The 23,393-nt window shown below is 42.3% G+C and overlaps 2 protein-coding genes across 2 annotated transcripts; one reads left to right on the top strand and one right to left on the bottom strand.

Annotated features, from left to right (window-relative positions):
- The first annotated feature begins 717 nt into the window (after positions 1 to 717).
- On the top strand, positions 718 to 10,163 carry MCM3 (minichromosome maintenance complex component 3). The gene is made up of 17 exons (XM_073674042.1): positions 718 to 970; positions 2,353 to 2,465; positions 2,546 to 2,754; positions 4,341 to 4,471; positions 4,841 to 5,079; positions 5,190 to 5,298; positions 5,385 to 5,538; positions 5,730 to 5,861; positions 5,945 to 6,153; positions 6,394 to 6,568; positions 6,721 to 6,847; positions 6,929 to 7,079; positions 7,189 to 7,329; positions 7,910 to 8,016; positions 8,169 to 8,245; positions 8,627 to 8,696; positions 9,253 to 10,163. Exons 1-17 carry the CDS (start codon positions 887 to 889, stop codon positions 9,449 to 9,451), a joined length of 2,427 nt encoding a protein of 808 aa, XP_073530143.1. The 5' UTR covers positions 718 to 886; the 3' UTR covers positions 9,452 to 10,163.
- A 504-nt stretch (positions 10,164 to 10,667) lies between these two features.
- On the bottom strand, positions 10,668 to 18,154 carry LOC141257947 (interleukin-17F-like). The gene is made up of 3 exons (XM_073672951.1): positions 18,058 to 18,154; positions 14,243 to 14,442; positions 10,668 to 12,002 (listed from the first exon to the last, which is right to left on the bottom strand). Exons 1-3 carry the CDS (start codon positions 18,088 to 18,090, stop codon positions 11,792 to 11,794), a joined length of 444 nt encoding a protein of 147 aa, XP_073529052.1. The 5' UTR covers positions 18,091 to 18,154; the 3' UTR covers positions 10,668 to 11,791.
- Between the last annotated feature and the right edge of the window lie 5,239 nt (positions 18,155 to 23,393).

Raw genomic sequence — 23,393 nt, 5'->3', positions numbered from 1 at the left:
TGCCCCCTTATGATGCACACACAGTATATCGCCCCCTTTATCCACCTCCACACTGTATATTGCCCCCTTATGATGCACACACAGTATATCGCCCCCTTTATCCACCTCCACACTGTATATTGCCCCCTAATGATCCAAACATAGTATATTGCCTCCTTTGTGCCCCAGCACAGATATAGTGCACCTTCTAACAATATATTTCTGCTCTCATGTGGTCCTGCTCGACAGCACGCTGCACGTGTAGCATGGTGGCAGAACAGTGATGTCACTAGATAACACCAGCCTGCGCAGGAGGTGCTGCCGTCATGTCTGTAAAAGTCTGAAATAATAAATGATGTCGTTCAATGGAAAAGAAAAAAAAGGTAAATGCCAAAATAATTATATAAAAAAGTAATCTATTGCCCCAAATGCTGCAGCTAAACCTTGGACTTTTCTTATTATTTGGTCATACAGTACATTTCCATTATTCTGGCACCAAAAGATTTGGAAATTCTAATAATCCGACATGTGGGAAAAATACCGTTATATAAAAAGAAATGGGCAAATGCTTTTTTTTTTTTTTTTACCACATCCAACATGGCGGATAGAGCACTTCCGGCGATTGTTTGTACGTCATTTCCGATTTTGCGCAGAGACCGTTAGCGCTCACGGTCGTCTTCTAATTATTCCGCCCCTAGCCGCGATCTCTGTTTTTGATTGGCTACTGAAGATTTCGCGCCAATCTGTGTGTCCTATCGGAAGTGAGGGAGTTTCGCGGGAAAACTAGAGCCTCGTTGGGTTTTCGCGCCAGTTGGAGCATCGGCGGCCATAACGTGAGACCCGGAGCGGACACCGCGCACTGCTTCCCTGCCTGTCTGTACTCACTGCTCGGTATAAATCCAGAGAGATGGCGGCTCCCGGGGCTGTGGAGGTCGATGACCAGGAGCTGCGGGAGGCTCAGCGTGAATACCTGGATTTCCTGGACGATGAGGTGGGTGAGGGGCGGATGTACGGCGTCTGCGGTGCGGGGGGCCATCAGACCTTCCAAACTGTCTAGATTATATCGGCCGCAGATTGCACCGACCTCATCGGCGTCGCTTGAAGAACTAGATATTTGGTCATGAGTTCATCGCCTGACTCTGCTGCTGTCAGTGATGGCGACAGCCAAAGTCTCAATGTACATCGGAGTATTCACATAACTGAGGTTTTGTTACAATCTCATCCATAAATGATCCGTCAGATCCCTATAACTGCGCTGACACACTGTGACGGAGCATCAGGTCTGCAGCCGGTTCATATCAGGGGATGATGCTGAAGTTCCTTTTATTCAGTGTTTTTAAAAATATATATATATTACTTTGCAAAATGTTTTGTTTTGTTCCAAGTTTAATAACAGAAATTATCACAATAATAAACTACAGTGTGAGGCCTGGAGATGGAAGGGTTAAATAAGATTGGGGCTGCTGATCTTACACTGGTGTCATACCGACTAGGATGCTGCCCCCCCCCCCCCCTCTGGTCAGTCTCGGGTCACTCCACCCTGGTGGCCCAAATGGATTCTGGGCATCAGAAGGGACAGACTTTTTTTTTTTTTCTTTTTAGAAATTCAAATAAAGGGTTAAATGCCTTTTTAAGCCACTGGAGTGAAACGGTTAAACTGCTTTCCCCATCTCCAAGATCCCATCCCGATATGTAGTAAGTGTAATACTATTAGCAAGTACCTCCAATTAGAAGTGTAGTTCTTCTGATTAGCTATGTCGCTTACACCCATGTGCAGGGTATTGCAGTAGCTCAAGTATCCATGGTTAGAACCGCTCATAGTGTACAGTTCAGTAGTGGTAAGCTACTCCTATGCCCTGCATATGTGGGTAAGCGACTTGGCTAATCAGAAGAACTGTACTATATTTCTAGCTGGAGGTATTTGCTAGTAAAATATTATACCTACTACATATTTGGAAAGGATCTTGGAGATTGGAATAGCCCTTTAAGGATACTTAACTGCACCCTGGTCTAAATAGGTTCTTGACGGTACATGTGTTTTTTTTTTTTTTCACACAATAAAATGTAATGCATTTTAAGGGTTAAATGCTTTAAAGGGAAGCTGTCAGCAGGCTTGTGTCAGGTGGGTGCCGTTACCCTGATTAATATACCTGGGTTGATGAGAGCGCTCTTGATTGCTCTTTCCTTGCAGCTTGGAGATGATTCGACCCTCGTGCTCCGGGGCGGCCTGTGCCTGGGGCTTTATAGGCTGCTTTGTTCTCATATTCATCGTTGTGGCTTAAATGACGACAGTATTCTTGTGATCACTTTTGCTTATTAAACTAATAAATTTAAAAAAAAAAAACACCCTTTATTTTTCCCCTCATTCTGCAGGAAGATCAGGGCATTTACCAGAGCAAAGTGCGGGACATGATCAGCGATAACCAATACCGGCTGATCGTGAACATCAATGATCTCCGCAGGAAGAACGAGAAGAGGGCGAGTCAGTAAGTATCCGACATGGAGGGATGTCTGCAGAGCCGCTGCCGCCATCGTGCTCACCGTGTTATCTTCTATCTACCCAAAGGCTCATGAACAAGGCCTTCGAGGGGCTGATCGCCTTCCAGCGAGCTCTGAAGGACTTTGTTGCTTCCATTGATGGCACTTATGCCAAACAGTACGAGGACTTCTACATCGGTCTGGAAGGAAGCTTCGGTGCGAAACATGTCACCCCCCGAACACTGACGTCACGTTTCCTGGGCTCTATGATCTGCGTGGAGGGGATTGTCACAAAGTGTAAGGATCGCATACTATATACAGAAATATACTATAATACTTATCCCCTCCTCACTATGTCCAAGAATATAACTACTATAATACTGCCCCCTATGTCCAAGAATATAACTACTATAATACTGCCCCCTATGTACAAGAATATAACTACTATAATACTGCCCCCTATGTACAAGAATATAACTACTATAATACTGCCCCCTATGTACAAGAATATAACTACTAGAATACTGCCCCCTATGTACAAGAATATAACTACTAGAATACTGCCCCCTATGTACAAGAATATAACTACTAGAATACTGCCCCCTATGTACAAGAATATAACTACTAGAATACTGCCCCCTATGTACAAGAATATAACTACTAGAATACTGCCCCCTATGTACAAGAATATAACTACTAGAATACTGCCCCCTATGTACAAGAATATAACTACTATAATACTGCCCCTATGTACAAGAATATGACTACTATAATACTGCTCCATATGTACAAGAATATAACTACTATAATACTGCCCAGTATGTACAAGAATATAACTACTATAATACTGCCCAGTATGTACAAGAATATAACTACTATAATACTGCCCAGTATGTACAAGAATATAACTACTATAATACTGCCCCTATGTACAAGAATATAACTACTATAATACTGCCCCTATGTACAAGAATATAACTACTATAATACTGCCCCTATGTACAAGAATATAACTACTATAATACTGCCCCCTATGTACAAGAATATAACTACTATAATACTGCCCCCTATGTACAAGAATATAACTACTATAATACTGCCCCCTATGTACAAGAATATAACTACTATAATACTGCCCCCTATGTACAAGAATATAACTACTATAATACTGCCCCTATGTACAAGAATATAACTACTATAATACTGCCCCTATGTACAAGAATATAACTACTATAATACTGCCCCTATGTACAAGAATATGACTACTATAATACTGCTCCATATGTACAAGAATATAACTACTATAATACTGCCCAGTATGTACAAGAATATAACTACTATAATACTGCCCAGTATGTACAAGAATATAACTACTATAATACTGCCCAGTATGTACAAGAATATAACTACTATAATACTGCCCCTATGTACAAGAATATAACTACTATAATACTGCCCCTATGTACAAGAATATAACTACTATAATACTGCCCCTATGTACAAGAATATAACTACTATAATACTGCCCCCTATGTACAAGAATATAACTACTATAATACTGCCCCCTATGTACAAGAATATAACTACTATAATACTGCCCCCTATGTACAAGAATATAACTACTATAATACTGCCCCCTATGTACAAGAATATAACTACTATAATACTGCCCCTATGTACAAGAATATAACTACTATAATACTGCTCCTATGTACAAGAATATAACTACTATAATACTGCCCCCTATGTACAAGAATATAACTACTATAATACTGCCCCTATGTACAAGAATATAACTACTATAATACTGCCCCCTATGTGCAAGAATATAACTACCATAATACTGCCCCCTATGGACTCTAGAATATAATTTTATTTTCCAGGTTCTCTGGTTCGCCCTAAAGTGGTACGCAGCGTCCATTACTGTCCAGCAACAAAGAAGACGATTGAGCGGAAGTATACGGATATGACCAGTCTGGATGCGTTTCCTTCCAGTGCCATCTATCCTACTAAGGTGAGAGACTACCTTGCGATATAAAATGAGCACAGACTCTAAAAAAAAAAAAGAAAAAAATAATGAACACTTCATGCATATCTTTCAAGAAGATAAAAAAAACCTGGCCCATTCACTGACTGCACACAGTACATCTGAGTAAGTGAAATAATATATAAATTGCAGAAGCTTCTGATTCCATATAGTGTACTTTGTGTATTGCAAAGTGGCCACTAGAGGTCAGCACAGTAAACATAACTTTTAGCTGTAATACCTGTGTCAATCACTGGTACACAGAGGTTCAATCAATGGTGGTGGCTTTTCTGGTCCCCTGAACTTAATTTTTTATTTTTCTTTGTTTTATCAACTTTTTTTTTTTCTTCCTCTCAGGATGAGGAGAATAACCCCCTGGAGACAGAGTTTGGCCTTTCTCTGTACAAGGACCACCAGACCATCACCATCCAGGAGATGCCGGAGAAGGCTCCTGCCGGTCAGCTGCCGCGCTCTGTGGATATCATCTTGGACGATGATTTGGTGGATAAGGTGAAGCCCGGGGATCGGGTGCAGGTTATTGGGACCTTTCGCTGCCTTCCATCTAAGAGGAGCGGCTACACATCGGGCTCATTCAGGTGACTATCTACCAATATGGCCACAGCTGCATTCAAGTCTTGTCCTGACCAACATGGCCGCCCCCTCTTAACCTGTCTAATATTGCAGTATATTGTCTTTATTTGTGAAGGACGATCATGATCGCCTGCAACGTGGTGCAGATGAGTAAGGAGGTCTCTCCGGTCTTCTCAGCAGATGACTTGGCCAAGATCAAGAAATTCAGCAAGAACCACTCCAAGGTAAGGGACCTCCATGTCCTGTGTATGTGTTGTGTCCGGAGAGCCCCCCCCCCAGTCCTTCACCTGCTCCATCCATTTCTCCGCAGGATGTGTTTGAGCAGCTCTCCCGCTCCCTGGCCCCAAGTATTCACGGCCACCATTACATCAAGAAGGCCATCCTGTGCATGCTGCTCGGAGGGGTGGAGAAGGTTCTGGAAAACGGGACCAGGATCAGAGGAGACATCAACGTGCTCCTCATAGGTACGGGGTCTGCCGTCTTATTACTACAACTTCTGATGTGATTCCCTTAGAGTGGCTACCTCTCTTTTTTGGGGGGTTGGAGGGGTGTCCAAGCAGTCTTTGCTGCTCTACATCACTCTGCAAGTTCTTTAATCCCTTAAAGCAGTTGTCCACTAGTTTTTGTTGTGCGTTTGTTTTTTTTTTGTGTTTAGGTGATCCCTCCGTTGCAAAGTCTCAGCTCCTGCGGTACGTGCTCAGCACTGCCCCCCGAGCCATCCCCACCACTGGCAGAGGCTCGTCAGGAGTGGGTTTAACTGCTGCAGTTACCACTGACCAAGAGACTGGTGAGTACAGACGGCCGATCATCCATCCTGTCTATCTACAATTAACTTTTTGCTCATCATTAAATGGTGTATTTTATCCCCAGGGGAGAGAAGACTGGAGGCCGGTGCCATGGTCCTGGCTGATAGGGGTGTAGTCTGCATTGATGAGTTCGACAAGATGTCTGACATGGATCGTACGGCAATCCATGAGGTCATGGAGCAGGGTCGGGTCACTATTGCCAAAGCTGGCATCCACGCTAGGCTGAACGCACGCTGCAGTGTGCTGGCTGCAGCCAACCCTGTCTACGGAAGGGTGAGTCCCGGGTTATGCTATTATATAAGGTGTTGAGGCTGCAGAGAGTTCAGGGCACAGTCTCTGCAAGGATGACTCCCAGATTATGGGCATAGCAGTAGTGCAATGTACAGGTGAGTCTATGCAAGGTTGTTTTGCACATTATGTAATTGGTGCAGAGGCTGCAGAGAGTACTGGGCGCAGTCTATCAGGAAAAAAATTGCCTTAATTTTTAACTATATATTTTTTTTGTTCTTGCAGTATGATCAGTACAAAACTCCCATGGAGAACATTGGTCTTCAGGACTCGCTGCTGTCCCGTTTCGATCTCCTGTTCATTGTGCTGGATCAGATGGATCCGGAGCAGGACAGAGAGATCTCTGACCACGTGCTCCGCATGCACCGCTACAGAGCTGCAGGGGAACAGGATGGAGATGGTAAGGAAGATTTTTTTTTTTTTTTTAACTGATTGTGTCTACTCCAGTCACAGCCAAAGCTGCATTCACATCTTCACTAGCTCCATGCTTCAGTGCATTATGGTACATGTAGTTTTATCACCTGACAGATTAGGGTGTCTGCTGTTTTTCAGCCATGCCCCTGGGCAGTTCTGTGGACATCCTCTCCACCAACGACCCCAACGTCAGCCACGAGGAGCAGCAGGAATTGCAGATTTACGAGAAGCACGACAGCCTCCTGCACGGCGTGAAGAAGAAGCGGTAAGACCCAGAGCTATTAAGCAGGACTATGCTGCCCCCTACCGGCTGCATGGAGTCACTGTTCATAATCGATTCTCGCAGTGAGAAGACAATCAGCATGGAGTTCATGCGGAAGTACATACACGTGGCCAAGCTGTTCAAGCCGGTGCTGACCTCAGAAGCTGCAAATTACATCGCTGAGGAGTACACCCGCCTGAGGAGCCAGGACCAGATGAGCTCTGACGTGGCGCGGGTATGTCCCGAAGCTCGGCACCATCGTAAGCCGCAAAAAATGGCCGAAATTCTGCTTAGATATTGACTTTTTTTTATATATATATATGTTCCCTCTGCCATTTTTTCAGACCTCACCGGTGACTGCTCGTTCTTTGGAGACTCTGATCCGTCTGTCCACAGCCCACGCTAAGGTGCGGATGAGCAAAAGCGTGCAGCTGCAGGACGCCGAGGCGGCGGTGGAACTTGTCCAGTACGCTTATTTCAAAAAGGTGAGGCCCTGTTATATGATGACTCCATAGCTGTATTGGAGAACTGCTTACATGGCAATTGCAGCCTTAACATGGCGGTATGAGGTTTGTGACACCTCTTCGCAATTTGCTCCTCTCCGTACAAGCAGGATCCTGCAGTACCCACTTACAGCCACAGTGTGTCACTATCTTTGAGAAATATGTTCATTTGCTTTTGTGTTTTTTTTTCACTTTTAGCTTGTATTTGTTGTTTTTTTGCTGGCAAATTCTTCAAAATAGCGCACTGATTCGTTTTTTGTAGTGTAGAAAACTTTTTTTTTTGTTTAGAGCAAGTGTGACGATTTGTTAAAATAAAAAGGAACAAGTAAATTAAAAAATTAATTCCAAGGGGGGTGAATCTTATGAAATGAGCTGCCTTAAAGTGGACACTTTTGCCATAATTGCATGCATTTTAAGTGTGCAAAAGAAAAAACAAAAAATGAGCACAAATGAAACAAAAACCCAGGCCTTAAATTTTTTTTTTCTTTTTGATTCCTCGAAAAAATGTCTTCAACCTAAGGAACTAACTTTTTTTTTTTTTTGCTTTTTCTTGGCGTTCTAGGTGCTGGAAAAAGAGAAGAAACGAAGGAAGCGTGATGAGGACACCGATACGGAGGAAGAAGAGCAGCAGCAGCCGGCAGCTACAGAGCGGAGGACCCGGAAGAAGAGGTTGGGGGCATATGTTTGATCACGTCGCTGTGTGATTTTCTCCCATGGGTGGGCCAAAAAAAAAAAATTGCAGGGGAAAAGCAGACGCCAGTAACATATCCCAGTGTGACTGTCATGGGAATCGTTACTGAAGAATATTTTGCTTTTTGCAGGAAAACCGCGGATGGGACAGAAGGGGAAACGCACGACCCCTATGACTTCAGTGATACAGAGGGTGAAACACCCGATGGTAAGTGGCTGCAGATTGCAACAGTGCAAATACAATGCAAAAAAGGTAATAAAGCCTCAACTCTCCCCCAAAAGGAGACTGCAAAAACACTGGCCCTCACATAATTCAATTGGCCAAAAATTGAAAACTTTGCAGGCTTTGGGGAAAAAAAAGAGACTAGGCCTTTTTTTTTTTTTTTTTTTTTTTTACTTTTTGCATGTTTCTGATGTCGCTACTTAAATTGGGAGGGGGTGGGTAAATGCATGTTTGGCTTCACCCCAATCGTACGGACCTGGAGAAACATACCACTGTTATTTTTACCATATAATGAGCACTATATAAATAGAGGCCCCCCCAACCTTCCTCCAATGTGATCTGTATTAACCCTTTTCTCCATTACAGTTCATTCTCCTAAGGCGGCAGCGATCAAACGATCTGAATCCTCAGAGAAGAGCGGACTGTCTGGGGACAGGTGAGGCTGGGCCACATTTTATTAACTGGGTGTGTGATGGCATATAATATAAAGGTATATTGTCTAAAAGAGAAACTGATGTCCATAGAAACCTATCACAGCGCAGCTTTCATTGTACCAGAGCTGTTTACAAGATGAAAGCTGAGCTGTGATTGGTTGCTAGGGGCAACCTCCTCTCGGGTAAATGAGGCCTAGTGTGTTTGAGAGAATCTTACATGTCCCCCCCCCCCCCCTATACTTTATTACATCTTGAATAGTGAGAAACTGAAACACAGTATATTATAACCTGATAATTGGCCTTAAGTCCCACATTTACATAAACCCCCTTAAGACCCCCACCCATAGGCATTGATGTCAACTGAGTATAGCCAAGGTTTTTGGGACCCAAGTGCAAAAGGCTCCTGCACTCTTAAAAGGCTCCATGCAAATAGCAAAAAATAATTATATTATGAATTGTTAATATAATTAATTAGTATTATTACAATTACTTCATTATATATTAATATTATGTTTTTTCTATATTCTCACTAACATTTGGTCCCATTTTCTCTTCCAGGCTGAAGGATTTCAAAGCCGCCCTCCTAGACTCCTTTAAATCGGCCCATGCCCAGTCCATCGCCATGCCGGTCCTCATGGACTCTATTAATGAGAACAATGACGCTCCCTTCTCGTCCGGGGAGGTGAAGGCTGCGCTGGAGCTGATGGAGGAAGCCAATCATATAATGGTTTCCGAAAACATCGTCTTCTTAATCTAATAGACTTCTAATGCTGAGAAGCTAAATAAGAAGGGGTTAATGAGGCGCCGGCCGTGTTCCTGTATGTGAGGGAAGTCCTTAATGTAGCGCGGGTTCTACATTGCTATACGTCATCATTGTATTACACTATATGTGTATATCTCATCCAGATTTCCCAGGACCCAAAGTTCTAGGTTTTTAATTTTTCTGGGACTTCCAATTTTTAAAACTGAAAATATTCTGCAATTTTAATTCTTTTTTTTTTTTTTTTCTATAATTGTTTTTTTTTTTTTTTTTTTGGAAGATCTTTGACGCGTTCTCGGTATATTTTAATACCCTTTTGTCGCATCGTCACTTTTGTCACCCTTGTGTTTGTATATAGCTTTTACCCGTTTCCAGGTAGGAGTAAGTTGTAAAGTGACTATTATTCTGCAATATTTTTTTTCTTACTTTTTTTGCTCATTGCTAAAGGGGATATTCCCCCCCCCCCCCCTCCCCCCACACACCCCTAAAACATCATATATTACTTGTAAGATGGGTGTCTGACAGCTGGGATCCCAAAGTTTCTTGTGTGCGCAACCAAATGTTTATTTCCTGTCTATGATCAGTACTGTCCATTCACATGGTATCGGTGCAGGTCCCATCAGTCAGAACCCCACCTATCATATGAACAGATTATATGATGTCAGCGGGGTGACCCTTGGAAGTTTTGTGTGTTCTCGCCAAATAAAGGCAAGTTTATGGATGATCAGTTACTTTGTTCTGATTTTTGTTTTAGAAGAAAGTGGAATATTACAGGGTTAACTCAGTCCAACTCAACCAACTTTTTTTTTTATTTTTCCTCTTAAAATACAAATAGGTATTATGTTTGTAAAGGTGTTATTTGGTGCTTCGCTTCTGCATGTGGTGGTGAGATGGCGCAGCTGCTCACCCCACTATCCCTCGGCCACTTGCCAGGTCTTATACATGGTGGGTATCAGGCACATGTCCTATTAGATAATGTATGCACGATATCCAGCAAGTGTCTTGAAATTCCCAGTGCTCATACATGGTGGTTGTTACCCGTCCTTTTTTGACACTTCGAGATCTAATACTGGAAACTTGACCGAAAAGTTTTGCAAAGTTCTGAGCTGCGACTGCAGGAACTTGTGTAATGTCCTGACGTCGGCTGCTGTGTTTTTTGTGCCTTTTTACTGTTCCTTTTATAATAGATGCCAAAAAAGAAAAATCTAAAGCACATAGAGTACCAATGTTTAATAGGGATATACTTTACAGAGGTCGCTGTTCACATTATTCAGGGCGCCTAATAACCCAGTAGCACATAAGCGTTAATGCAAAATGGCCTCGCATTGCATCATCTGGAGGAGATCGTAGTTTAGATCTGATCTTCAGTTGCGAATGAGTCTCTCTCTTGAACGGAAGAAATTGAAAATACTGCATTTGTCCACTAGGAGGCGCTCTAATATCACTGCCGGCTGAAGGTGCAATGTTACCGTCTTGCCTATCCAATTCCTTATATGTGACTGCAGTTTTGAAACTACACCTCCCAGCATGGAGGCAGTGTCATGGAAATGTATTTAATTGGTAAGTGCATGGGGAAAAATAAAAGTAAAAGCGATAAGTGTGAACAGCACTCTAAGGGGTAATCCGGTTACACTATATTAACACTTTCTGCTGAATAGGGGATAGATCAGGAGGATTTCCTGAGGTCAGAATACAGCGTTCTCCAGCATGGGGTCTGTTCACACTAGCCTTCTGCACGATACAATCTCTATCTGACTAATACATTGCATCTGTCAAATGTGGAATGGATTACCACTAGTCGAGCATTTATCTCTAGTGATGAGTGAGTGTGCTTAGTTTAACCCTTTAACCCGGCATGCTCGGGTGCTCACCGAGTATCTCGTATATTATGGTCGAGTCCTGCATGATCTATGGCTGTTAGACAGCCTCAACATGTGACGAGTCTATAACCGCTATAAATCACGCAGACGCAGGGACTCAAACATAGTATACGAGCACGCCAAAGATACTCGATAAGCACTCGCGCATGCTCTGTTAAACGAGCACACTCATCACTATTTATCACTTATCACAGGGGTAAGTAATGAGTTACCAGAATATCTCTTTAAATTAAGTAACTTGTGTACTCTTTCAATACTTTTGTATAAGGGGTCCCCAGTTCTGAGCAACCCCTTTTAATTCCAAGTTGTGATGTCAGTGGGTGCATTCTATAAAGGGTTAAATATAAATACACGAGCGGCGGTGGCATCCGGCCTCCACGAATCTGCCGCCTCCTTCACGTCTGCTCTCTGAGGGCCCGATGATCAACAATGTCCTTCGTGGCGCCATCTTTGAAGATCACGTCTTCTGCTGTTCCCTCACTTCGGGGTAGATGCACGTGCAGCCCACGGTCACCACCATCTCGCCCAGCACCAGCAGGTCCCCCTCTCTCTTCAGGTAATGAATGTTCCTTTTAATCTGCGCGACGTTCATTTCATTGCCCATACATTTATCAGAGCAAACAACCTCCACAATCCGCTCTGGATACCCTTTGGGGTTCATAATGGGCCTATGGAAAGGAGAGAAGTGTTTGGCTTTAATGTATGCAAATTTATTTTCTTAATTTCTTTTTCAAATGTAAAATTAACTTTTTTTTTTTTCCCCCCACTTCTCTACACCACGAGAACAATTTTTGGGTTACACAATGAATACAAATTTATATTTTTAATTTTACATTTAATTTCTATTTTTTCCCAATCTTCTAAATTGATGTAATTATGAAGGAGGGGGGTGGACCTAAAAATTTGTGGGGTACATTTAACGCTCTTTACTAACACATCAGTATTTCTATGCCCAAACCAGGAGTCTTCAAAACACAGAACCAATGTCAATTTTTCCATTCCAGATTTTTCTCTGTTAATTCCACTCCTGCTTTTATATTACAAACACTGATGAAAAATACTGCAGTGTGAATAAGCGTTAGTATCTGCAAACTTGTGGTTACACTGATCTGTGTACCCATCACTGTGTGGGGAAAGGGCTACTCCTGGTGCCTAATATGTTGCTCATCATTGAGGGGTTAAGCAGTTTATTACAAAAAAAAATGTATTTTTTTTTTTTCCCTAAAAGTTATAGGGCTGTTGGAAATTCTTGAGTTTGGAAGCAACAATGGAAGACTAACAAACTATGCCAAACTTTCTTGCCAGCCTTAGTTACAGGGGAATTGGTAAAAAAAAAAAAAAAAAAAGTGTTTGAAATGCCCCCAAAGGTCTTTTATGATGTCTGGGTTGGTGATGGAAGGGCACAATGTGGGAAATAAATGAGGAAAAAAAACGCGGGTGCAAATAAATTTCTAGCCGTATCCTGTTGAAAAAAAATAAACACGTCCACTGAAATGGTGACACAATCTAAAATGGATTTTAGTACACTCTTGTGGTTGTTATAAAAAAAACTTATTTCCATCCCCCCCCCGTGTTTGCAGAAAAAAAAATTAGGACCCACATATCGTAAAAAAAACCAAAAATTATTTGAAAGAAATTATGAAGTCTTAAAACCACATGTACGGTCATGAATGGGTTATACAATTATTGCATCATTTTATCATTCTAGGCATATTTTTTCAGTAAATGGTAATATACAATTTCATCTGAAAAAAAAAAAGTTTTACCCAGGTGTTAAGTTTATTTTCATCATTTATCAAAATGCAAAATTAATGAACAAAGAAATATAAATCCCAAAACAGCACCAGTTCTTCCCGGTACATTTGCACAACGTCATGGATTATAGTCAGGTGTATAAAGATAATAATTATTCCTTTCTTATTTAAGATGAAACAGTCATGAACTAAAACAGAAACAAGCTTTGTGGGAGGCTTAAAACTGGGTGAGGAACAGACAAACTTTGCTACGAAGGTGAGTGTGTAAGAAAGTTTCATGTCAAGGGTCATACACAATGGCAAGGCCTAAGCACAGCAACAAGGTAGTTATCCTGCATCAGCAAAACAGACTGGGCACTCAGGTTGTGCTGTCCCAAGTTTCTTTTGAAGACGCACCAAGAAATGGGCAATGTTGAGGACGGTTAACGCAGTGGACGGCCTAGGAAACTTGGTGCAGTTGGTGAAAGACACCGTGCTTTATTCCCTTAGAAACCGAAGGTTGTCCAGCAGTGCCATCAGCACAGAGCTGGCAGCAACCAGTGAGACCCAGCAGCTATATGCTACAAGTCTGGCCAGAAGTGGTCTTCATAGAAGAGTTGAGGTCAAAAAGTCATACCTCCTATATGGAAACAAGGACAAGTGACTCAACTTGGTCAGGATTAATAGTGTCCTCAATGCTCAGAAATCCAGGCAGATACTTATCCATCATGTAATACCATCAGAGAGGCGTCTGACTGGCTCTAAATTTATTCTGCAACAGGACAACGACCCCCAACATCCAGCCAATGTCATTAATAACAAGGAGACCTGTAAGTGATGATTCAGCCTCAAAAATCCCTGATCTCCCATCATCCAGTCTGTCTGGGATCACATGAAGAGCCAGAAGGATCCGCAGAAGCCTCATGCACAGAAGATTTGGGGTCAGTTCTCCAAGATGTTTGGAAAAACCTGCCGAGATCCTTCATAAACCGTGTACAAGTGGCGAGAAGAAGTGATGAAGGTGACGGACTGTCACCGGATACTGATGGTGTTTAGAGTTCTCTTTTGTTAATTACATTATTATATCATTATTTTACATATATATATATATATATATTAGATTATCAAGTGATTACTGAAAAAGAGAAGCTTCCACCATTATTCTCATCACTTACCTGTATTCAAAGGGCACAATGTTTCTTTTCGGGAAACTTCTGATCTCGCTGACGTCTACTTCATGGTTGACTGGTTTGTCCACTCGCACCTGGATGAAGTTTACTCCTTTCTTATTCTTGAAGCATTTGTTCTTTTTATTGGGATTCTTAGCGCCGTCTACAGCATGGGGGATGAGTAGCAGAGCCATAATGGTGATGACCTACAGAAGAATTGAAAAGGTAAGACTTTACCCTAGTCGGAAACCCTCTCTCCGATCCCAATCTTATTACTTATTCTGTGGATACAGGAAAACTTGATAACTTAATGATCACTTGGGGGTCTTATCGCTAGGACCGCTCTTGGCCGTGAGCACGTGGCCCAGTAGAATGGAGAGCTGGTCGCACATGGGCACCACTTTTCCATCTTTGTGGCCTACCAAAGATAGCTGGGATATCTCTGCCAGTCCCACAGACAGCGAAGGGCGGCCACATCTCTATTCTACTGGGACATTTTAAAGCCACATACTTAGGGCCAGGAGGGATTTTAGCAGGGCATCCTGGCAGTCGGTGGGCCTGTTGAATGGTCCCATAGTAGCCATGTATTGCAGTATATAAAATCAGTGATCAAATGAGCACTGGTTCAAATCCCCTAAAAGGGACTAGAAAATAAAGTAAAATATAACAAAAAAGTTTAAAAAAATATAGTAAAACTTTAGAAGATCTAAATAATTATATTAACATTCTTTTCCTCCTATAAAAGTTAAAAAAAATAATAAAAAAATTAGCATATATTGTATCGCCGCCTCTGAAAAAGTTTGATCGATCGAAAAATGAATTAACCGGTATGGTTAAGCAACATTTAAGAGAAGAAAAATCAGAACACCAGAATTGTAAAGTTTCCCTGAAAAAACGCAATCAAAAAGTATGAAATCCAAAATGGTATCAATAAAGACATCAGCTCGCTATGCGAAACAAAACCCATCGATGGGAAAAAATTTTAAAAAAAAGTTACAGGTCTGAAAAAGTGGTGACACAAAGTAAAACTTTTTACTGTTTTTTTTGTTTACAATTCACAAACTTTGTAAAAAAAAAAAGTTTGTAAATTGTAAAAAATAAAATAAAAATGTAAATAATAAATATATGCAAGTTTGGTATGGCCATAATCGTACTGACCTGAAGAATCATGTTATCAAGTCATCTTTACAAAACCCCCAAAATAATAGCAAAATTGAGTTTATTTAGTCATTTTCATTGCACTTTGAATTTTTTTTTTCCCATTTGTTTCAGCCCATTATGTGGTAAAACGAATGGTGACATTAAAAACTACAACTCGTCCCCCAAAGGACAAGCCATCGTATGATTATGTCGGCTAAAAAAAATTAAACAGTTATGATTCTTGGAAGGAGGAAAGTAAACAAATAAGTAAAAGCGCAAAAACTTTTATCATCCAACTGGGGATTAACGGATGCCACATCTTGCTTTGTCCCTTTGCCTCTCCACCACCACCAACTAACAAAGTACATTTTAATAAATAGATATTCTTAACATATTATATCAATATTTTATTCTATGTAAGAGCAGTAAAAAGCATGTGGCCTAATGGCCTAATTTAAATAAGTAATAACAAAGGATAAAAAACCTTGAATACTATAGATAATAAAGTATGATGCACATAGTCTTCCATACAGTATAATGGCATCATATAGTCCTCCATACAGTATAATGGGCCCACATAGTCTTCCATACAGTATAATGGCATCATATAGTCCTCCATACAGTATAATGGGCCCCACATAGTCCTCCATACAATATAATGGCCCCACATGTCCTTCATACAGTATAATGGCATCATATAGTCCTCCATATAGTATAATGGGCTCCATACAGTATAATGGGCCCCACATAGTGCTCCATACAGTATAATGGCCCCACATAGTCCTCCATACAGTATAATGGGCCCCACATAGTGCTCCATACAGTATAATGGCCCCACATAGTCCTCCATACAGTATAATGGGCCCCACATAGTCCTCCATACAGTATAATAGGCCCCACATAGTCCTCCATACAGTATAATGGGCCCCACATAGTCCTCCATACAGTATAATAGGCCCCACATAGTGCTCCATACAGTATAATGGCCCCACATAGTCATCCATACAGTATAATGGGCCCCACATAGTCCTCCATACAGTATAATAGGCCCCACATAGTGCTCCATACAGTATAATGGGCCCCACATAGTCCTCCATACAGTATAATAGGCCCCACATAGTGCTCCATACAGTATAATGGCCCCACATAGTCCTCCATACAGAATAATGGCCCCACATAGTCCTCCATACAGTATAATGGGCCCCACATAGTCCTCCATACAGTATAATAGGCCCCACATAGTGCTCCATACATAGCCCCACATAAAATAAATAAATACTCGCCTCTCCTCATTCCCCTGCTGCTCCGGTCTCTTAATGGTGTCTTCAGATCCTCTGCACATCCTGGTACAGCGGGCGTGTTATAATGATGTCATTGTGCCCGCTGTCCTAGGTCGTCGGATGTTGAGGGGGAATGATGGGAAAGAGAGTGTCACCTGGCGCTCCCTCCTCCATCATTGCTTTCAACTGTATCGGCATCCATGATGCTGATACAGTTGAAAGTGCAATATCGGACGGGGGACCAAATATACTCGTGGGACCCACCAGGTGTTGTGGGACAAATATACTCACCCTGCTTCCAGATTTGGCCTGCGGGCCAGAGTTTGACATATGTGGTCTAAGTGAAGGGCTTATCTCTTTTAGGTATTGCTGCTGAGACCTGATGTAACTTGTGGAAGAACTTAGCATCAAGTGTTCCCTTTCTCTACAGCACAACCGCAGGACAAATGAAGTATTACACAATATCCACTAACTTCAATGGCCTATTATAATGTGTGGATGTACCAGGTCCTCCGGAGTAGGGTTATATTCACACTGAGTTTTCTGAGGCCTTCAAAAGTGACAGGTTTTCAAGCAGAAATTTATTCAGGAAATGCTTTTTTTAGGAGAGTTTTTGGAGGAGTTTTTCTTTTTCTTGAAAAAGTTTTGAAAAATTTTGGAAGAGTTTTTTCCCCCTGATACCTTTTGATTGGACAGTGCCTAGTTTGGAGCAGATTCCATCAGGATGCGCTTCATAGAAGCGACATGCACTTTTTTTATCCTCTCTTGGTGTTTTTCAAAACTTCCAAAAAAAATGAATAAAAAAAAAAAAAAGGCTAAAACCCCCCCCTCATTTAAAGGAAGTTGAGTTCCCTTAGACATGAACAAGTAGTTCAAGCATTGAGAAGAATTTTGGAGCATATCCTCCAAGAAATCTCCATGTTTTTGTTTCCAGCCTAAGAGACTTCTGTACCTGCTCTCCACTCCGGGTTATAGGTGAGGGTGCTGAATGGGATCATCCCTCTGTTACCTCGAAATCACTGATTGGGTATTAGAAAATGTTTTTTTCTTTCTCTAAATCAGAGGATTTCTGAGCAGAAAGCAGAAATTTATAAAATGTGAAGGAGATAAGGAGAAGCCTTGAGACATTAGATCATTTTACAGACTTTTTTTTTTTTTGCTCTAAAGCCACCCTAAAAAAATGGTAAAAACTGTACAGTGGAATATTACACACCATGAAGGATTTTTTTTTGTAAATACAAAAATAAATAAATCTAAATTTGCAAAATTCTCTTAAAATGTAAATGTGAAAATATCAAAATAATTGCATTTTAGTAAAAATATAATAAAATAATTGAAATAATAATGCAAGAATAAAACATAAAAACATAATGTATAGGTAAAAAATGACCGATATGTTACCTGCCACCGAAGCCGGTTCCTCGCCTGCCTCATCCTCGTGCCTGGTGTAGGGGAGCCGATGTTTGAGGGGTATTACGAGCCTGTGGCCGTGTTATAAATCTGGCGAGGCCACACCTTTCTTCATGTGGCTTCAGAGCTCACTTGACTGGTTGGGTTCGCGATGCACTAATCATACAAAACACTTAGCAAATGTCTCACATTTACCTCAAAAGCCACCACTGTAACAGACAGATGGAGAGATCTGTGTAATTTCATTTCCACTGCAAAGAAGGAAAATTAAATTGCAAATTCAACACTTTTTCCACTTGACTTATTGCTTTGCCCTACATTGTTCTCAAAGCTTTTCTAAGATGACTATTTGGGTACGTTGTTTTTTTGCATAGTTTATGGGCCCTTTGCGGTCCAATAGTTGTCTGTGACCCATTTGGAGGTGGTAGTGGTTACCTGCTGGGCCCCTGTTCGACTGCACTGGTTGCACCAATAATAATATTTATCCTATCATTTTATTGCTTTAGCAGCAGCAACCTGACACTGGTTGCTACATTTCTGTCTACTATGTACAGTAGATATAACTCTGCATATTCTTTGTAGAATTTGTTGGGACCCCTTCCTGGCGTTCCCTCTCGTCAATGCCCTGTTATCGGGTGGCTCAACTGCATTTGACCCTGCTGTAACTCTGTTGTCTATTAAAGGGGGTTTCCACTAATAAACTTCTGGCCTCTATAGGGTCCGGGCTGTGTTACAAAACTAAAGTGAAATATTACTCACCCTCCCGGGGTCCAGCCTCGTCTTTCCACTGGCCTCTGTCACGCCCAATGGTGGCGCACGTGGATTTGTGAACCAAATGGGCCACAGGGTCGGGCCTGCCTAGGAAGGGGCATAGCTAAGCGGCTGCCTGGTGTTTACTGGAGCTCCTGATGGTTGGCTGCGGGTAGTCGCCAGGTACCACTCCTAGGCAGATCCCCGTACTGCAGCTGCTGACCCCGGGGGTCAGGTTTGCTGACATGGACTAGAGCTACGTTCAGACTCACAGGTCTCGGATACTGATTCAGGGACTGGCCTCTCATGGACCAGGGGTCAATGTTCAGGCTCTGGCCACACTAGGACCAGGGACTTTGGATTCAGGACTGGCTGCAACAGGACCAGGGGACATCAGGAACAGGACTGGCCGCACCGGGACCAGGGACTTCAGATTCAGGACTGGCCACAGTAGGACCAGGGACAACATTCAGGCACTGGTCGCACCAGGACCAAGGATTCGGGTTCAGGACACTGGCCACAGCGGAACCAGGCGACTCACAACTGCACTGGTAGAACACCACACTACCTAATGACCGAATGTATTGCTTGACGACTCCCTAAGGGGAAGGGAGTCTTTTATACAGGATGACTCCCAGCAGGTGTACTAAATGCCTCTCAGCTACAAGCCTGTTTCATGAGTTTAGTTTTTTAAAAAAATTCTGTGGAAGCAGGGTTGAAAAGCAATGTCTGACTTTCATTTGTTCATTTTCATAGATTTTTAATTTATTATTACTTTTGTCAGATTCAAGTTATTTCTGTGACCATTGTGGGTTTTTCTTTCATTAAACAAGGGGTACCAACAATTTTGACCACGTGTGTACAGAATTTCTATCTGGCCTGCCTACCTAAACTGAGTACTTGGTTCTGTTGTCAATTGTTAAAGAGATTCTCCGGGTATAGAAAAAAAGAAAGAAAGAAAATGTCATTATAAATTGCATAGAAGAGGAACATCACAGCCATAATAAGAAAAATATCTTCTTTATTTGTTATAAATCCATAAAACATTCTTATAAACAAAAGTAGGTTAACATAATAAAACCGACTGATGCGTTTTTGTTGAGATGTGGAAAACCCTGTTCACATATACATTCCAGGTCATTATAAATTGACTCTTAAATATCTTTCATTAGCAAATCACACTTATTTTGCGTAGGGAAGTAATCACTATAGAAGAATAAAATAGCTGCAGTCTTTTTACACTGGTAGAAACTTGTCCTAGAATATTAATAGAGAAAGGTGCCTGTAAGCATGTGCAGTAGGAATAGACAGGGTGGGTAGCAGTGAGAGCAGCCTCTTCTTACCTCAGTGCCCCTGGTAACTCCAGTATAAGATGAGATAGACAGGATAGACAGCAGTGCGAGCAGCCTCTTCTTATCTCAGCACCCCTGGTAACTCCAGTATTAGATGAGATAGACAGGATAGACAGCAATGTGAGCAGCCTCTTCTTACCTCAGCACCACTAGCATCTCCAGTATTAGATCAAATAGACAGATTGTAGACAGCAGTTTGAACGGCCTCTTTTTACCTCAACACTCCTGATATCTCCTACCTCAGCACCCCTGTTATCTCCAGTACTAAATCAAATAGACAGGGTGAACAGTGTGAGCAGCCTCTTCTTTCCTTAGCACCTCTCGTATCTCCAGTATTAGATCAGATAGACAGATTGTAGACAGCAATGTGAGCAGCCTCTTGTTACCTCAGCACCACTAGCATCTCCAGTATTAGATCAGATAGACAGATTGTAGACAGCAGTTTGAACGGCCTCTTTTTACTGCAACACTCCTGATATCTCCTACCTCAGCACTCCTGATATCTCCAGTATTAGATGAGATAGACAGGGTGGACAGCAGTGTGAGTAGCCTCTTCTTACCTCAGCACTTTTGATTTCTCTAGTATTAGATCAGATAGACAGAGTGGACAGCAGTGTGAGCAGCCTTTTATTACCTCAGCACCCCTGTTATCTCCAGTACTAAATCAAATAGACAGGGTGAACAGTAGTGTGAGCAGCCTCTTCTTTCCTTAGCACCTCTGGTAACTCCAGTATTAGATCAGATAGATAGGGTGGACAGCAGTGCACACTGCCTCTTCTTTCCTCAGAACCCCTGGTATCTCCAGTGTTAGATGAGATAGATAAGGTGGACAGCAGTGTATGCAGACTCTTCTTTCCTCAGCACCACTGGAATTTCCATTCTCCAGTATTAAATGAGATAGACAGGGTGGACCACAGTGAGAGCAGCCTATTCTTTACCTCAGCATGCCTGGTATCTCCAGTATTAGATCAGATAGACAGGGCGGACAAAAGTGTGAGCAGCCTCTTACCTCACCATCTCTAGTATCTCCACTATTAGATCAGATAGACAGGGTGGACAGCAGTTTGAACAGTCTCTTCTTACTTCAGTACCCCTGGTATCTCCACTATTAAATAAGATAGACAGGGTGGACAGCAGTGTGAGCAGCCTCTTCTTACTACAGCACCTCAAATATCTCCGGTATTAGATCAGATAGGATTCACAGCAGTGTGAGCAGCCTCTTCTTATCTTAACACCTCTGGTATCTCCAATATTAGATCAGATAGACAGGGTGGACAGCAGTTTGAACAGTCTCTTCTTACTTCAATACCCCTGGTATCGCCAGTATTAGAGCAGATAGGATGGACAGCAGTGTGTGCAGTCTGTTCTTAGCTTAGCACCTCTGGTGTCTCCAACATTAGATCAGATAGACTGGGTAGACAGCAATGTGAACAGCCTCTTCTTACCTTAGCTCCCCTGGTATCTCCAGTATCAGATCAGAAATATACAGGATGGACAGCAGTGTGAGCAGCCTCTTCTTACCTCAGCACCCCTTGTATCTCCAATATTAGAAAAGAAAGATAGGATGGACAGCAGTGTGAGCAGCATCTTCATACCTCAGCGCACCTGATAGTTCCAGTATTAGATTTATTAGGCTTGAGAATTTTTAACTTTTAACATAGCCATAAAGCATGTTTTGGATTGCTACATGTGTATAAGATCAGAACCACAATCAGCACATGAATGCTGTGCTAGGACCACCATCAGTACATGAATGCAGCACCAGAACCACTGTCAATACAAGAATGCAATACCAGAACCACGTCAGTACATGAATCAGTGCTAGAACCACCATCAGTACATGAATACAGCACCAGAATCATTGACAGTATGAATAAATCACCAAGTTTAGTACAGTGATCAGTTGTAATGTCACATCAGCCCCATGTACAATTGTATCACATGAACCTACAACTCCCAGTATGTCTTTAACAATGGTAAGGAGATACTGGGAGTTGTTGTTAACAGTCATCATTAGACTGAGGACCATACTGGAACCACAGTACTGATGAGATGCAGGCAATATCAGAAATAAGCATTTACATTCAGGCACTTTATAGATGACATCTTCTCTGATTGAAGTCGTTCCCATCAGTTTTGTCTTCATGTAGTAGAGATGCCATGATGAGAATTCACGCTTAGAGCTTGTCTCTGCAGACTTCCCTCTTCTCTGTTTTCAGCAGCACATCTCGACATGGTGCCCTTAAAAATAAAAGTATAATTAAACTGCCCCATAAATAAACATATCTCCCTTGCTGTGTCCCTGAAAAAATAATTGCTGTGTTTCCCACACAAAATATAACCTGCCTCCACACATGCTGCCTTTCTCCAAAATATCCCTCCCCTATACTGGTCTTATTTTTTATTTATTTTACTCACTTATGTAGCGCCATTAATTCCTCAGCACTTTACAGACATCATCATCGCTGTCCCCATCGGGACTCACAATCTATATTCCCTATCAGTATGTCTTTGGACTGTGGGAGGAAACTGGAGAACCCAGAGGAAACCCACACAAACACGGGGAGAACATACAAACTCCTTGCAGATGTTGTCCTTGGTGGGATTTGAACCCAGGACCCCAGCGCTGCAGGACTGAAGTGCTAACCACTGAGCCATCATTTTGGTCTTCTGCAAAATATCCTCCCCACACTGCTCCTCTGAAAAATATCCCCCCCACACTGCCTCTCTCCATAATATCCCCCCACACTGCCCCTCTACATAATATCCCCCACACTGCCCCTCTCCATATTATGCCCCAACACTGACCCTCTCAATAATATCCTACAGACTGCCCCCCTGCAAATTATCCCCCCCACACTGCCCCTCTGAAAAATCTCTCCCAACATTGCCCCTGTGCAAAATATCATCCCCACCATGCCCCTCTGGACAAAGTACCCCCCCACTGCCTCTTGCAAAACTGTCCCCCCTTTCAAAATTGTCCCTCCATTATGTGCCCTCACAGTAACCTCCCTCTTCCACAATGATCAGGCATGTAATCTTTGGCTCCTCGATGGAGCCGTTACTGTTGCCCATGCTGTCTCCACTCCTCTGCAGCGCTTAGGTGCTGAGATGCCAGTAGCAGTGTGATGACGTCAGTAGAGTACTGACCTCATCACGCTGCTGCACATCGGGAACGGGGCTGGCAAGCACTCCTCTTTTCCTGCCCAGTGCCACAGTGTTCAA

Source organism: Phyllobates terribilis, unplaced genomic scaffold (assembly GCF_046119375.1).
Source record: "Phyllobates terribilis strain yellow unplaced genomic scaffold, ASM4611937v1 Scaffold_3__8_contigs__length_932513732, whole genome shotgun sequence".
NCBI classification, from domain to species: domain Eukaryota; kingdom Metazoa; phylum Chordata; class Amphibia; order Anura; family Dendrobatidae; genus Phyllobates; species Phyllobates terribilis.
The sequence above is the reverse complement of the archived record's forward strand: the minus strand, read 5'-3'. Positions and strand labels throughout refer to the sequence as shown.

What these genes read in the sequence shown, in the direction of transcription:
- MCM3 (XM_073674042.1), top strand. Translation starts at nt 887, where the DNA reads ATGGCGGCTCCCGGGGCTGTGGAGGTCGATGACCAGGAGCTGCGGGAG. An exon ending in TCAGCAAGAACCACTCCAAG is followed by an intron (nt 5,299 to 5,384) that starts GTAAGGGACCTC and finishes ATTTCTCCGCAG; the next exon opens with GATGTGTTTGAGCAGCTCTC. An exon ending in CATCAACGTGCTCCTCATAG is followed by an intron (nt 5,539 to 5,729) that starts GTACGGGGTCTG and finishes TTTTGTGTTTAG; the next exon opens with GTGATCCCTCCGTTGCAAAG.
- LOC141257947 (XM_073672951.1), bottom strand. Translation starts at nt 18,090, where the DNA reads ATGAGGCAGGCGAGGAACCGGCTTCGGTGGCAG. An exon ending in GGAACCGGCTTCGGTGGCAG is followed by an intron (nt 14,443 to 18,057) that starts GTAACATATCGG and finishes ATTCTTCTGTAG; the next exon opens with GTCATCACCATTATGGCTCT. An exon ending in ATTGTGCCCTTTGAATACAG is followed by an intron (nt 12,003 to 14,242) that starts GTAAGTGATGAG and finishes TCCTTTCCATAG; the next exon opens with GCCCATTATGAACCCCAAAG.